This window comes from Podarcis tiliguerta (assembly GCF_965153285.1).
Source record: "Podarcis tiliguerta genome assembly, chromosome: Z".
Lineage (NCBI taxonomy): Eukaryota > Metazoa > Chordata > Lepidosauria > Squamata > Lacertidae > Podarcis > Podarcis tiliguerta.
Genome location: NC_139553.1, coordinates 8,568,864 through 8,584,642, shown reverse-complemented (window position 1 = coordinate 8,584,642; position 15,779 = coordinate 8,568,864). Strand labels below are relative to the sequence as shown.

The window sequence follows — 15,779 nt, the reverse complement described above, 5'->3', positions numbered from 1 at the left end:
TTCACAGGTATACACATCCCTGACATATAACGCCACTCCTCCTCCTTTCTTATCTGGTCTGTTTCTCTGAAATAGATTGTACCCCTCCATTATTACATTCCAATCGTGGGACTTATCCCACCAGGTTTCAGTGATGCCTATTATGTCATATTTAGTTTGCTGTACCAAGAGCTCAAGCTCATAATAGGCACTATTATTATTTTTGGGGTGAGAAACTAACCAGGTCTGCACTTTCAGTGTTTTCCTTTCCCTCCCACCACCCTAAGGAATATTCCCATAGATGCCTGTGCACAGAGAGAAGCTAGCATGATTTGCAGGAGAAGGATTGGGAATAGATCCCAGATTCCCCCCCCCTTTTTTTTGCAAGAGGTGGGAGATCTTGCACTTCAAATAAGCATTGACAGTGTTGGTTGTTTTTTTAAGGGCAGGGCAGGAAAGTTTTCTTCCAAAATTTGGGCAGGTCTGTAAGAGAACATATAGATTGAGGGGTTCTGTTTCAGACTTTGGGGGCTGTGAAGTAGAGTATTCAGGAAGCGGGGACAGGGAGGGGTGGCTGCAAAGGGTCTCACAATAAGGTTCAAAGGAGTCTTGTTGGATTTAGACTCTTCAGCCAAAAATGGGTCCTAGAGAAGCTCAGATAGATTGATAAGAAGAAATCCCTACCTTTTGTGCCTACTTTCTGAAAGACATGGCGTAGAAGGGAGAAAGGGGATACAGAGGGAGGGGTGGGGGAGGAAACCCAGGGATTTTTTTTTTTAGGTAGCAGAGTTATTCCAGTGAACAGGGAAACAGTTTAAGGCAGGGGTCTGCAACCCGTGGCTCCGGAGCCGCATGTGGCTCTTTTACACCTTTGCCGCGGCTCCGGGGCGGATACTAGCAAGGGGAGGAGGCCCATTGTGCGCCCCAACACTCCTCACTGTGGCAGGCGCTGTACTGGCTGTGACGTCGCATGGGGGCGGTGTGTGCGTTAGTCACGCACCTTCCCAACGTCACCTTCCTGCCCGCCCGCCCGCTACACTGTAAGGGGCATGTACGCTGGTCATTGCATTGAAAGGGGGCATGTACGCCGGTCACTGTTTTGAAGGGGAGTGAAGAACACACACACACAAAGGTAACTTGTTAATTTAACATTTATTTCTATGAGGAGGAGTACCGGTAATTCTGAGGGGCCAAACAAAGAAATAATAAAAAAAAGTTATTTATATAATGATGAGTTTTGCTGCTCCCAGTTGTTTTTTTCTCCGGAAACGGGTCCAAGTGGCTCTTTTTGTCTTAAAGGTTGCAGACCCCTGGTTTAAGGTGAGGAGGAACCAAAAGTTGCTGGTATTTCAGCTGAGCTGATGGGGTGTCCCTGCTTCCCTTCTCTCCCTCTGCTGCAGCCTGATGGAATGGCTGCTTTCTGGTGACAGATGAGGAGCACAGCCAGGTCATTCTGGTTACCTTTGGTTTGCACTGGATCCCAGTTCACTTCAGTTCAAGGTGCTGCTCATTACCTAAAGCCATGAACATTTTGGGACCGGGATACTTTGAATGACTGCCTCCTTCAGTATCAACCTGCCTGGTGACTGCATATATTCTCGGAAGTGCTGCTCCACATCCTAACACCTGGAGAGCTACCTTTGCTTGGGACATGGAGCAGAGCCTTCTATGTTGTGGCACTCCATTCGTGGAAGCCCACTCCCAGAGGAGATTCAACTGGCCCCATGCTCAGTGTGTATGTGTGTGCATGTTTTAGACAGGGCAGTTTAAATGCCTTTTTATTCCAGCCAGTTGTGGATGGTTGTGGGGTTTTTTCTTTGGCTCCGTTTAATTACTTTCTGATTTTATGGTTCGCGTCTTTAATTTTCATTTTGAATGTTGAGAACTGCCTTGGGGGGCCTTTTGAGGCTTGCGTGGTGGCCTGTAAAAGACTTTTGTAAAGAAAGGATGATGCATACACCCATCTAATTGTTCCTTACAACAATAGTTAACTCAATTACTATGCAGCACTGACAAGCTGACTGGGGATAGTAACCTGACTCAAATATCATGGGGAGATGTACTTTACAGTGGTACCTCAGGTTAATAACTTAATTCGTTCTGGAGGTCCATTCTTAACCTGAAACTGTTCTTCTTAACCTGAGGTACCACATAATAATGATAATAATAATAATAATAATAATAATAATAATAATAATAATAAAATTTATTATTTATACCCCGCCCATTTAGCTGGGTTTTCCCAGCCACTCTGGGCGGCTTCCAACTCAATATTAAAAACAATACATCAGACATTAAAAACTTCCCTAAACAGGGCCGCCTTCAGTTGTCTTTTAAAAGTAAAATAGTTGTTTATTGCCTTGACATCTGCTGGGAGGGCGTTCCACAGGGCAGGCACCACTACCAAGAAGGCCCTCTGCCTGGTTCCCTGTAACCGCACCTCGGCACTGGACCTCAGTGTCCGGGCTGGATGATGGGGGTGGAGACACTACTTCAGGTATACAGGACCGAGGCCGTTTAGGGCTTTAAAGGTCAGCACCAACATTTTGAATTGTGCTCGGAAACGTACTGGGAGCCAATGAAGATCTTTCAGGACCGGTGTTATATGGTCTCAGCGGCCACTCCCAGTCACCAGTCTACCTACCGCATTATGGATTAATTGCAGTTTCCGAGTCACCTTCAAAGGTAGCCCCCTAGAGCATGCACCACTTTAGCTAATGGGGCCTCCCGCTGCTACCGCGCCACTGCTACGCAATTTCTGTTCTCATCCTGAAGCAAAGTTCTTAACCCGAGGTACTATTTCTGGGTTAGCAGAGTCTGTAACCTGAAGCATTTGTAACCCAAGGTACCACTTTATACTGAGTCAGGCCATTGTTCTGTCTAGCTCAATAATGACCACACTGATTGGCAGCAGCTCTCCAGGCTTTAGGACAGTACCTCTTTCAGACTTACCTGGCAGTGTTGGGTATTGAAGCTGAGACCTTCTACATGCAAAGTAGCACAGGGGTCTGTAGGGTGCTGCAAGGGGTGGTAGAAATCGGCAGCTATGGAAATTTGGTGACTGCCCTAAAAAAAGTCTGCTCCAGGCACCGTTGGAGGTTGATATGCCGCTGGACTGCCTTCTCTTCGATATTCTTCGGAGAGATCTACTTGTGGCTCCCTTGAAGTTTAAGAACCTGTAATCCAGTATCTGTTGAGGGATGATATACCCGAAACTACTGATATTGTTTCAGGATATTTAGCCAAGATTTTTCATAGAATCATAGAGTTGGAAGAGACCACAAGGGCCATTAAAACTTAATGGCGGCTACTGAGTCTTTTATATGTTTTATGTGTTTAATATGACTGGATTACAAGTGCTTTATGGATAGGTGCTTTTTTCCCTCCCTCTCTTTTATGATTCTGTTGTCTAAATTGTGCCAATAAAGGCTGAATGAATGAATGAAAAGGTGCTCTACCATTGAGCTACCACCCTAAAAGCTTCAATCAAATCTTTAGTCATGCTGTAGGAACCTAGGAAGCTGTACTTAGTTGGATTGTTGGCCCTTCTAGGTCAGTATTGTCTACACTGCACTGACTGGCAGCAGCTGTCCAAGGTTTCAGACTGGGTTCTCTGTAAGCTGAACACAAGAGCACTCTCCTCTTCTGTTGGAGCAACTGGTATTCAGAAGCATTGCTGCCTCTGACCATGGAGACAGTATATCCATCATGGCTGGCACCATCTCTGCAGGGTGGTGGGTGCCCAGGCACCCACAAAATTTTCAGTGCAGTGGCTAGTAGCCATACCAATAGCCTTGTCCTCCATGAATTTGTGCAATCCTCTCTTAAAGCTATACAGTCATACCTCGGGTTAAATATACTTCAGGTTGAGCATTTTCAGGTTACGCTTCGCGGCCACCTGGAAGTAACGGAACACGTTACTTCTGGGTTTTGCTGCTCGCGCATGCGCAAATACTCAAAATGATATCACGTGCATGTGCAGACGTGCAAAATGTCATGTGTGGAAGCGGCAAGTGCACAGACATGGGTTGTGTTTGCTTCAGGATGCAAACGGGGCTCCAGTACGGATCCCGTTCACATCCAGAGGTACCACTGTACATCACTGCCTTGTATGGAAGCGAGTTTTGTATTTTAACACTGAGTTGCGTGAAGGTGTGCTTCCTTTGCATTGTCTTGACATTCACTAAGCATATTCAGTCGTTCCCTGGATTTTGGAGTGTAGCTTGAAGGGATATGTTGTTGTTTTTATTTCATAAAATTTATACAGTGCTTGATTATAAACAACAATAACAACAACAATCCTCAAAGTTTGCAAAAAGATGGAAAGAAAGACCCCCGGTTGGATTTCACCAGTAGAAGCAGTTGCAATAAAAAGACTAAATATGGATAGGACTTGGGGGAAATATAAAGGCCTCCTTGAATACCATGAGGGCAACATAAAACTAAGAGACAGGCAGGATATTTTTAATTGGATACCTGATTGGTCTCAGTATCTCAAAACAAATGAGAAGTTAAAAAAAATATAAGGAAATAGGATTTATTCAAGAAAGTTTAGAATTTGAGACACTGATTTTGGGGCCCAATAAAAAACTATATTCTAAGTTATATAAGCTATTGCTAGAATGGGAAACTAAAGACGAACTTATAAAAGAAGCAATGATTATGTGGGCCGTTGACATTGGGCATAATGTTTAAATTGACGAGTGGGAAAAATTATGGAAGCAAACAATGAACTTCTCTGCTTTTTACCAAATTAGAGAAATGCAAAAATATTTAAAAAATGCAATACAGATGGTATTTGACACTAGTCAAACTGGCCAAAATGAATAAAAAAGATTCAAAACTCTGTTGGAAATGTCTGGAAGATGAGGGTACATTTATTCGCTTATGGTGGAAATGTGATCGAGCAAATGAATTTTGGGAAATTTTGGGTGTTCAACGAGTTTTTTTTTTTTTAAAAAAAATACATTTCCTAAGAAACCAGAAACTTCTTGGCATAATTGGGAATGAGTTACACACCCACCCCAAGCCCATTACTTATTCTTATATGCAACAACAGTGGCAAGGATAGTATACACAAGATATTGAAAACAAAGGGAGACCCCAGGGAAATAACAAAGGATAATAAATTAATTGAATATGTGAAGCTTGCAAGTATGACATCCGAAGTAAGACCTGTAGATGATAACCAGACGGGGAGTGAGTAGGAATATTTAGGGGAATATTTACAAAAATTTGATCTTAAATACAAATTCCAAGTAGGGGATACCTTCTGACCAGCAGTTGACAATAAAGGACACGAGAAGGTTGAAAACAAGATGAATGTATTAGTGTATATACAGCTAATTAAGGTGGCGCTGTGGTCTAAACCACAGAACCTGGGGCTTGTCGATCGGAAGGTCAGCGGTTCGAATCCCCATGACGGGCTGAGCTCCCGTTGCTCAGTCCCGGCTCCTGCCAACCTAGTAGGTCGGGGGAAAAGTGCAAGTAGTTAATTAGGGACCACTCCGGTGGGAAGGTAAACGGTGTTTCCATGTGCTGCTCTGGTTCGCCAGAAGTGGCTTAGTCATGCTGGCCACATGACCCGGAAGCTGTACGCCGGCTCCCTCGGCCAATAAAGCGAGATGAGCGCCGTTGTCCACAACTGGACCTAACAGTCAGGGGTCCCTTTACCTTTACCTAAGATGTACAAAGAACTGTCCAAAAGAATTATTGTGCAAGAATGTAAAATGATATGAGTGTATAACTGAAAACCTATAAATAAAATTAAAAATTAAATAAAAATAAAAACTTCCCTGGCGTTTTCTAAAACTTGCATAATTCTTTATCTCCCTGACATCTGATGGGAGGGCATTCCACAGGGAGGGTGCCACTGCCAAGAAGGCCCTCTGCCCATTTCCACCTCTTGTCTCTTCTGCTGTCCAAACAAGGCAGTGATGTTTCTTTCCAGCTGATCCTCCATCCTTTTCAAGGCATATAAACACCCTTAAGTGCTTAATTGCAACTTTCTCTGTCTGCCTAGAGGCAAGACGAGCTCAGATGCAAAACAGGATACTTGGTGTGCTGTCTGCCTTGAGCCTTTGATCCTGAGGGAACCTGGAGGGCTTCCAGTCTTGTGACCTGTCCCAGCTGCTGGGTGAGGGTGGAGAGCTGGCAGGAGGAAGGCCTCCAACATCTTCATTAAGGCTAGGGGTCACATGTTAATGAAGCTGCCTCCAGCTGCTTTTCAGACCAGGCCAGGTGGTGGAAAGCTATTGGCCAAGGCATGTGGTTAAGGTGCTGGACCCGGAAGCCATTTTCTAAAAGGCTTCTGCAGAATTTAGAGTGAGTGGAAGGAAACCTGACAGTACCCTTATTGCACTAGGACATGCCAAAGCTCAGATCCACGCCATACTTTTAAGGCACATGGCTCCCCACCAAGAATCCTGGGAATTATAGTTTGGGAAGGGTGCCGGGAATTGTTGCTGTGTGGCTTAAATGTATGGTGTGGGCATTACCAGAGCCTTCTTGGTGGTAGCCCCGTCCTAGCCCCATAACTCCTCCTGGCACCTTTGCTGATTACAGGCATCCCCCCCACCCCACTTATGCACATTCTACTTGCGTGCAACCAAATATTTGCGTGGTGCCAGGAAATAAATAAATAAACTGAATCATACTCAGAACTGTGAGAGAGCTGAAGCTTCTTTGTGGCTCACGAGAAGACCCTCCCAGGAGCCCTAAGAGGATATCAGTGAGGGCGGAGGAAGCGCCAAAGAGACTAAAGGCACAGTAGGACTTGGTTTATGCTGCTCAGCCTCACTGCCTGACAGCTATTGTGTGGGGTAGCTCAGCAGCCACTTTCCCACATGTCCTCCAGCTTCCTGCTGGCCCCAGAGCTGCAACAGCAGATCTTCTGGACTGCACAAAGGAGAGATTGCTGGAGGGCAGAGGAAAATAGGCATCCAGAGGCTTTTTAGAGGGCGCTCCCCACTTTATGCAATTTCACTTATGCATGCGGGGGCCTGGAATGTAACCCACCCATAAGTGGGGGGGAATCCCTATATATGCAGCATACATTTTAAGTTTTTCCCCCTCCTAAAAAAAATAAAAAATCCTGGGAAATGTAGTTTCTCCTCACGGTTACAGTTCCTGGCACCCTTAACAGACCGCAGTTCCAAGGATTCTGTGTGTGTCTGTGCGTACGCATGTTAAATGTCCTTTAAATGTATGGCGTGTACACAGCCTAAGGCACAAGATTAAGACTTCTTAAAATTATTATTTGCTCAAGCTTCTTTTAACTTGGATGGTTTGCGAGGGCATTTTACTCTCTCTTTTATGTTCTGTCTTTTAATTTACATGCAGGTTTATTTGATGCTTTTTTAAAGAACTTGCTGCTGCTATTTGACCTTATTTGGCTGCAATAAACACGCTAGTTCTTTACAATGGTGTAAAGAACTGCTTTGAAACAGGGGAGTAGATTGAGGAGGGCCAGAGGGGCCATAGCCCTGGGCACATGGTTTAGAGGGGGCACAGGACAGGTGCCCCTGCACTGGAGGTCTCTGGGCACCGGAGCCTGGCCTTACCTTGCCGCTAGACCCACAGCCCCCTCACCAGCGTCAGCCGGCCAGGCTTCCCCTTATGTGGGTGGGCAGGCAGGCTACACAGCATGGCCCCATGAACCCTCTGTGCCCTGCGCCCGCCTGGTCTCCCAGGTCCTAGTCCGGCACTCTACCCACTACACCACACTGCCCCATGCTTGTTGCTCATTGTGTGGGTAAATGTTTTTCTACATATGTGGCCTGTAGTTCTGCTTTCAAGTCATGCATGAGATCACGACAGAAATGCTGGCACATTTTTCTCCAGAACGAGGGTGGGGGGTTGGAGAACTAGTTGTGGCCAAATCATAATCCCTCATCCCTCGGAGGCCAAATTTAACAGGATGACCATCCAAATTCATGGCCGTCATTACATCTTCTGGGAGAGGATGCCATTGTTTTAATATGTGCTGTGCGGATAAATGCTTCATCTCATATGTGAAAGCGGGGAAGTGTTTCTTGATCTTACTGGCTGAGGTTCAAAATAGCAAATGAGGGGTCAGAATCCCCTGTCCTTGTGCAAAGTGGAGCATCTCTCCACTGCTTGTGTCTGGCTAGCTGCCTCCATCAAACCTGCTTTCTAGTCCTGAGCCATAAGGGACAGCTGCTAATGACCGGCGTCCTGTCGCTAGAGCGCAACAGATCCCTCTTTAATTCTGAAGTGCATAAGCAGCCAGGGGTGTGTGCCTTTCAAAAACTGGTGTCCTTGCTGTGTCTGCTGTGGCCTCCTGTTTATTGCAGGATACCTGAAATAAATAAACATTTGGGCTTTAATAACCACCCCTGGGTGTTGCTCGCCTGTGGTTAAGGCTGACCTTGGCAAGGGAGGGAGGATGTTGGCTGTGCCCTGCTTATTACTGGGTAGTTTGTGTGTGTGTCCATGTGCCTGTCATAACCTTGACTCATTCTCACTGTAGCATTGGAGCCTGGTCCATTAGGGCACATGGGGCAGTGCCTCATCAACCTCTGTCTGCCCCCATCCAATCCCTAGCTGCCTGCCTTCTCAGTTGCCGCCAATCAGGGAGCTGCTCATTCTATGCCGTTGCCTCTGGCTCCACCCACAGTTGGTCACTGCCTTCTGCTCCACCACGGTCACCAGCCGGCTGCTACTGCATTGAAGTGCTGTGGTTGCTCACGTTGTGGTATGCTTCTCCTTGCAAACACATGCAAATGATCCTAGCCACAGTGGCCTTATAACATGCAGACTATCTGTGTTTATCGGCAGAGAGGGAAGTTTGCTTCCTTTCCTCAGGGATCAAATTCAAATAATTTAATGATGAAGTGCAGCTGGACCCTTTGCATGTTTAATCAAGAGTTGAAATCCAACTGTATTCAGTAAGGTTTATTCCTAGGAAAGTATGTGTAGGATTGCAGCCATATCTGTTCACCCTTGAACACCCTTGAACCCTTTTTTAAGTGTCTCTTAGTATTTATGCTCAAATTCTCTGACAGATGGCTGTGTGTGTGTGTGTGTGTGTGTAAAAGAAATAGATGAGTGGGTTTGTTCCTGTTTATGCTGCTTCGTCAACAAAACCAGCACAGGAAGTGACTGCTCCTGACTCATGGGGAGGTTGGGATGTGAGATTCTTCAGGATTGCTAAAGACTGCCTCAATGAAAAAGAGAATTACCGTAATTAATTTCTGATGTTAAAAGAAAGCAAAACTACAGGATCATCTGAGGAAATGAATGGAAATGGCTTTGTTAAGGCCAATGACACCTCTTCCCATATGGCAACCTGTGAAACTTACTACAACTGGATATTTTGATAGTACAGTGGTACCTCGGGTTACATACGCTTCAGGTTACAGACTCCGCTAACCCAGAAATAGTGCTTCAGGTTAAGCACTTTGCTTCAGGATGATAACAGAAATCGTGCTCCTGCGGCGCGGCAGCAGCAGGAGGCCCTATAAGCTAAAGCGGTGCTTCAGGTTAAGAACAGTTTCAGGTTAAGAACGGACCTCCAGAATGAATTAAGTACTTAACCTGAGGTACCACTGTATCCTAGCATAATGATTACAGTGGTGCCTCGCAAGACGAAATTAATCCGTTCCGCGAGTCTCTTCGTCTAGCGGTTTTTTCGTCTTGCGAAGCAACCCTATTAGAGGATTAGCGCTATTAGCGGTTTAGCGGCTATTAGCGGCTATTAGCGGCTATTAAAGGCTTAAGTGATTAGCGGATTAGCTGCTAAAAGGCTATTAGCAGCTTAGCGCCTTAGAAAAAGGGGGTGGGGAGCGGAAAAAAACCCTCAAGAATCGCAAGACATTTTTGTCTTGCGAAGCAAGCCCATAGAGAAATTCGTCCTGCGAAGCACCTCTGAAAATGGAAAACCCTTTCGTCTAGCGGGTTTTCCGTCTTGCGAGGCATTCGTCTTGCGGGGCACCACTGTACTCGGCATGTTTCAAGTGTTGGAAGCACCTTTTGTGCATCTTTGCAACATCCCTCTGAGGTGGGCCTTTCCTGCTTTCCAACCAAATGTGTCCAGAATGCCATTTGCAGGATATGATGCAACAACTCTCCCCAGTGGTGTTCTCCAGTAAACTGGCATTTGGGAGGTCTACTTCTTCTGAACATGGGGGTTCTGTTTTATCATTTAGGTTAATAGCCACTGACAGACCTGCCCTCCTGTCATCCACTCTCTCAAAGTCATCTAAAGCAGCAGCAAAAATCTTGGGAAAGTGATTTCTACAAGGGAATTAAATATAGCATGAAGGAGTTCTTTGCCATCTCTGTCCCAATTTTGTTGGGCAGTTGTGTTTTCTAGCATTATGGGTAGGTGTTCTTCTATATGCTACCTACCTTGATTTCAGTATTTTAAAGTTTTGTGGAGGGTTTAAAGGGAAAAATCTTCTGCTGCATCTAGCATGGAAATGTGCTCTGGCAAAGAAGGAATGAATAGATCACTTCTCCACCACCAGGGTATTCTTCCTCCTTCAAGGAGTTCCTGATACCATAGTTAGGCAGGGAAACCAAAATGCTTGTTTACAAAGCTATTGTACTACCAACCTTACTGTATGCTTGTGAAACATGGACCACTTACAAACGCCATCTCCAACTTCTCAAAAGATTCCATCAACGGTGTCTCCGAAAAATCTTGCACATCACTTTGGAAGACAGGCGAACTAATATCAGTGTACTGGATGAACCAAAGATCACCAGTGTTGAAGCAATGATTCTTCAACAGCAACTTCATTGGACTGGTCATGTTGTGCAGATGCCTGATGATCGTCTTCCAAAGCAACTACTCTATTCCGAACTTAAAAAATGGAAAGCGTAATGCTGGTGGTCAACAAAAGAGGTTTAAAGACTGTCTCAAGGCAAATCTAAAAAAAAATGTAGTATAAACATCGACAACTGGGAAACATTGGCCTGCCAGCGCTCCAGTTGGAGAACAGCCTTTACCAAAGGTGTCATGGGCTTTGAAGACACTGGAACTCAGGATGCAAGGGAGAAATGTGCTAAGAGGAAGGCATGCTTGGCAAATCCACACCGTAACCAGCTCCCACCTGGGAACCAGTGTCCCCACTGTGGAAGGACATGTGAGTCCAGAATTAGCCGCCACTTACGGACTCATTGTTAAAACTGTGTTTATGGAAGGCAATCTTACTCGGCTATGAGTGATCGGCAAGGAGGAGGAGGAGGAAGAAGAAGAAGAAGAGGAGGAGGAGGAGTTAGGCAACTAGGAGAGTTGTTAAAGACTGAATTTGTTACAGTACTGTTGTCAGCTGGCATGCAAGTCAGGGGGGTGAGTGTTTTGCAGAAATGTGTCCTGAAGTCTCATTGCTGCACCTTCTTTCCAGGTTCACTGTATTTTGCTTCTCTCTCTCCCCCGCCCCCACTCCCGCCTCTCTAGGTTCCAGTGGAGCCACGTACCATCTTCTCGGGGAATCTGTTCCAGTACATGGAAGAAAACAAGAAGTGGAGGAACCGTTTCTGTGTCGTGCCCCATAATTATGGGCTGGTGCTGTATGAGAACAAACTGGTGAGGCCCCTCACTTGGGTTAACAAAGCATGCATTGTGCTTGCTGGTGGGTGGTATTTGGGCAGAGGCGCCCTTGTCCCGCTGGCAGCTTTATAGGTAGGGTCTTGAGCACCTTCTTGAGATCTCTTGTGTTTTGAGGTGATCTCTGGGGATGGCTGCTCAAGGAGGCCCTCCTACACAGGAGTAGCAGCTCTCTGAGCTGCAAAGCAAACTTCTCCAGCAGTACAGTTTGCGCACACTCTCACTTGACCTGGCTGACTGCTCTTTAGTGAAGGCACATAGCTCAGTTGTAGAGCACCTGATTTGCACACAGATGGTCCGTGGTTCAGTCACCAGGGAGGGCTAGGAAAGAACCCCTGCCTGAAACCCTAGAGAGCCATTGGTATTCAATGTAATACAGTACTGAGCTGGTCTTGTGTCAGTATAAGCCAGCTAACACCAGACCCCAGACATTATATTGGAGAAGAGCTGTAATTCAGCAGTAGAGCATCTGCCTTGCATGCTAGAAGTTCCAGGTTCAATGCCTGCATCTCCAGGTAGGGCAAGGAGAGACTCCCTGTCTGAAATCTTAGGGGGCTTCTGCCAGTTAGCGTAGACAATACTGTGCCATATTGAGTTCAGTCATTTTCACTTTACTTGGTCTGCAGACCATAAACATCAAATCCAGTACAGGGTTATCAAGGCAGCATGAGGGGGTGGGGGTGGGGTGCAATATCCATGCATGCAGACTGCTTTTGAGTAAAGCCCACAACATTACAGACCAGTTCTGACTGAGCTCAACTAGTTTTGATAGCAATTTTGGGGACTCTTCTTCCTGTTTGGAGTCTTCCATTAAAACTGAATTTTAGTCATATTGCATTCCCCATGTGTTGAGAAAGTATTGGCAGGTAAGTGAGGGGTCTTATACAGCCTGAGATGGATCTTTGACTGATCTGCTAAGTTAATTGCAGAAAGACAGGGTGTAAACATGACTTTATTGAAGAATTTGCAAGGCCTGGATTTTGCTGGAGCAAAGGTCCAGAACCTTGAGTGGCCCAGCAGATCTGATTTCCCTTTGGGACATTCCTGGTATGTGTCTGTTCTCCTCCTTGTGCAGGCCTATGAGAGAGGTCTCCAGCCCCGGATTCTCATCAACAGTGCTGGCTACAAGATCCTCACCTCCTTGGAGCAATACCTGGACCTGGTCAATAGCAATTTGCCAGGTGAGTCCTACTGCCCATCCTTCACCTTCTTGGTGCCAGATGGCTCCATTATCTTAGGGCTCAGAGGAGCATAGCAGGGTTGATGAGCACGTCCATCTAGCTTAGTACTGTCTGCACTGACTGGCAGTGGCTCTCCAGGTTTTTGACACATAACCTTCCCAGCACTGCCCGGAGTCCTGGGGTCAGCTGCACAGAAGGTGGATGTTATGCCATTGAGGTGTGGCCCAGGCAGTGACAGTGGCCCGCCAGGCCAATATTCCTGACCCTTGGAACTCCCCCGCAAGCCACACCTTTCACTGGCCCTGTGCACTTGAGAGTTTTTGCCTGGCTGGAATATGTTCTTGAACTCTGATGATGCCTCTTGCTTGCCTGGATGGAGGATGCCGGGAGATGGGGGCATCAGGCAGGCCCCCAGCTGGCTCCGGACGATCATTGGTCTCCTGTGGAACAGCATCAGTCAGTCAGCGACATGAGCCTCAGATAGAGACCCGTGCATGCTCTGTAAGCTGAGTGTGTAAATCATCACACAGCAGATGAGGTGGACAGAGGCAGATGTAAGCATTATTTACAGCATTTATTCAGCATAGTTCAGGAACAAAGGAAAACATGTCTGCATCCCTTCGACTCCGGCAAAACAGCAGTATAGCAAAAGCAACATACAACGGAAGTTCCCAGCAGGCAGTGCTGGGAGTAAACAGGCATGTGATACACAAATGCCTGTACCCTTTTAATAGGGTCATGCCTGTACCCTTTTAAGGTGGAATGGAACTATATCCTAACAGGAGGGGAGTGTTTGTTGACGTTGCCCTACTGCTCAAAGCTAAAATCTACATTCTTCTTTCCACCCATTTTTGCCTCTGGTTCTGCCTACTACTGGCCCCCAGGAGGTTGCCCAGAAGGAAATGTGGCCCTCGGGCTGAATGAAGTTCCCCACTCCTGGTATATGGGTTCCCTGTCCTAAACGGGGCCTTAGTTCTGGATGAGAATGTTGATCCTTCAAGCTGCAGGCAAATTCCAAAGCTCTAATGGCTGGCCAGCTTCTTGTTTTAATTACGATTACTAAGGCCCTTTTGATTATTGGGAGCAAGTTGCTTACTGTTCCCAATAATCATCCATGCTTTCATCTGCCTCTGTTTTGAAATGAGACTGTGAAGTGGCACAGTCTGGACTATTTGATCTAGAATATGATGTGGCTACATAATACACCTCATTTGGATATAGGAAGTATCCGGGGAGCCTCAGCTAATCTGTTAATGGAGAACAAAGCTATTAGTGGCTATTAGCCACAGCGGATGCATTTTCCCTCTGCTGCTGAAGGCAGGGTGCCTCTGCATACCAATCCTGGGAGTCACAAGTGGGAAGAGCTGCTGTTCCATTCAGGTTTCCCACGGTCCTCTGGTTGGCCACTGTGAGAACAGGATGCTAGACTAGATGGACCACTGGCCTGATCCAGCAACGCTCTTCTTAAATCCTTATTTTAATAGGTAGATCAGAGATGCCCAGCATGCAGCGTCTTGATCATGACTGAAATGTCATTAACGTTACATTGGACACGATAACTGTATTGTATTGTACTGTATAATGTCTCCAGCCTGCCATCTGTCCTCTACTTGTTTTGAGTGGGGGTGGGGAGGGGAGGTGTGCTAGTGCCTCAGCTCACAAGGGAAAGCAAACCTGCTGCCTGGCCCTTGTGTGAATTGCCAGGCTTTGACACAAGCTGTGTACGGCTGGCTTGCAAAACCACCGCAGTCAGGGAGTGTGGTTGGTGGGTGGGGTGCAAGGAGGGGTGTCGGTTTCCAAGCAGGACCTTCAAGAAGCCTGAAAAGACATTTGTTTGGAGAAAGGCTGGCTGCCCAGGGCCTGGCAGGTTCTCACTTGGGATGATGAGGTCACCTCTTCAGGGAACAGCTGAGGCTATTCAGTTGGACCGCCGGCCGAAGAGGTGAAAGTGTGCAGAGGGAAATCAAGGATTGGTGCGAACATCATAGGAGATTTATGATGGTTGCAGGGTTTTGTTGATCTGTGGATTTTTATTTAGATCTGCGTAAAACATTGGTCATCCCGTTTTCATCCCGAGAGCTGCATGTGCTTCTGGGCAACCTTCTGTGGGGCACATGCCCCTAGTGCTGTGGGTCAGAATCAGAAGTGAGAGGAGCAACAATGCACAGTAAATGTTGCATTTGTACAGTTAGGCTAATTTCTGCAAACACTCAGCACACTCCTCTCTGCCCTCCATCCAGGCAAGCAAGAGGTATCATCAGGGTTGAAGGACACATTCCAGCCAGGCAAAAAACACTCCAGGAGGGTATGAAGCAGGGCTGGTGAGAGGTGTGGCTTGAGGAGAGAGGCGTGGCCTGGGGACAAGCCTGGAGGGCTTGGTCAGTGTTATTATGTACATTGACTGGCTGCAGTACTCCAGAATTCAGTCAGGGATTCTGCCCCAGCCCTACTGGGAGCCACTGAAGATTCAGCCTGGGAGCTTCTGTGTGCAAGGCAGGTGCTCTGCCACTGAGTTTATATTAATATTATTAATAATTGATTCATTTCAACTCATTATTCGTTCATTGTGCAGATGTATCAAAGTAGTTTAAAGGTAAAGGGACCCCTGACAGTTAAGTCCAATCATGAACGAATCTGGGGTTGCGGCGCTCATCTCGCTTTATTGGCCGAGGGAGCCGGCGTACAGGTCATGTGGCCAGCATGACTAAGCCGCTTCTGGTGAACCAGAGCAGCGCATGGAAATGTCGTTTACCTTCCCACTGGAGCGGTACCTATTTATCTACTTGCACTTTGACGTGCTTTTGAACTACTAGGTTGGCAGGAGCTGGGACCGAGCAATGGGAGCTCACCCCGTCATGGGGATTCGAACCACCAACCTTCCACTTGGCAAGCCCTAGGCTCAGTGGTTTATACCACAGCGCCACCCGCATCCCTATCAAAGTGGTTTAAGCCCACTTAAAAAACATAAATATACCATAACATTCATAGTCATACGAAAACACATACTATTCATTTAAAAACAAAACTTTATCCCCTAGAAAACT

At 46.5% G+C, this 15,779-nt stretch overlaps 2 protein-coding genes across 3 annotated transcripts in view; one reads left to right on the top strand and one right to left on the bottom strand.

Annotated features, from left to right (window-relative positions):
- SLC31A2 (solute carrier family 31 member 2) overlaps positions 1 to 15,779 on the bottom strand; it is a 526,804-nt gene that overhangs the window by 462,355 nt on the left and 48,670 nt on the right. The window lies entirely within an intron of this gene.
- Positions 1 to 15,779, top strand: part of NIBAN2 (niban apoptosis regulator 2) — a 101,085-nt gene that overhangs the window by 51,109 nt on the left and 34,197 nt on the right. Inside the window, exons 3-4 of the mRNA XM_083422983.1 lie at positions 11,405 to 11,533; positions 12,630 to 12,735. Coding sequence (XP_083279109.1) covers positions 11,405 to 11,533; positions 12,630 to 12,735 — 235 coding nt within the window. The remainder of the gene's footprint in view (positions 1 to 11,404; positions 11,534 to 12,629; positions 12,736 to 15,779) is intronic.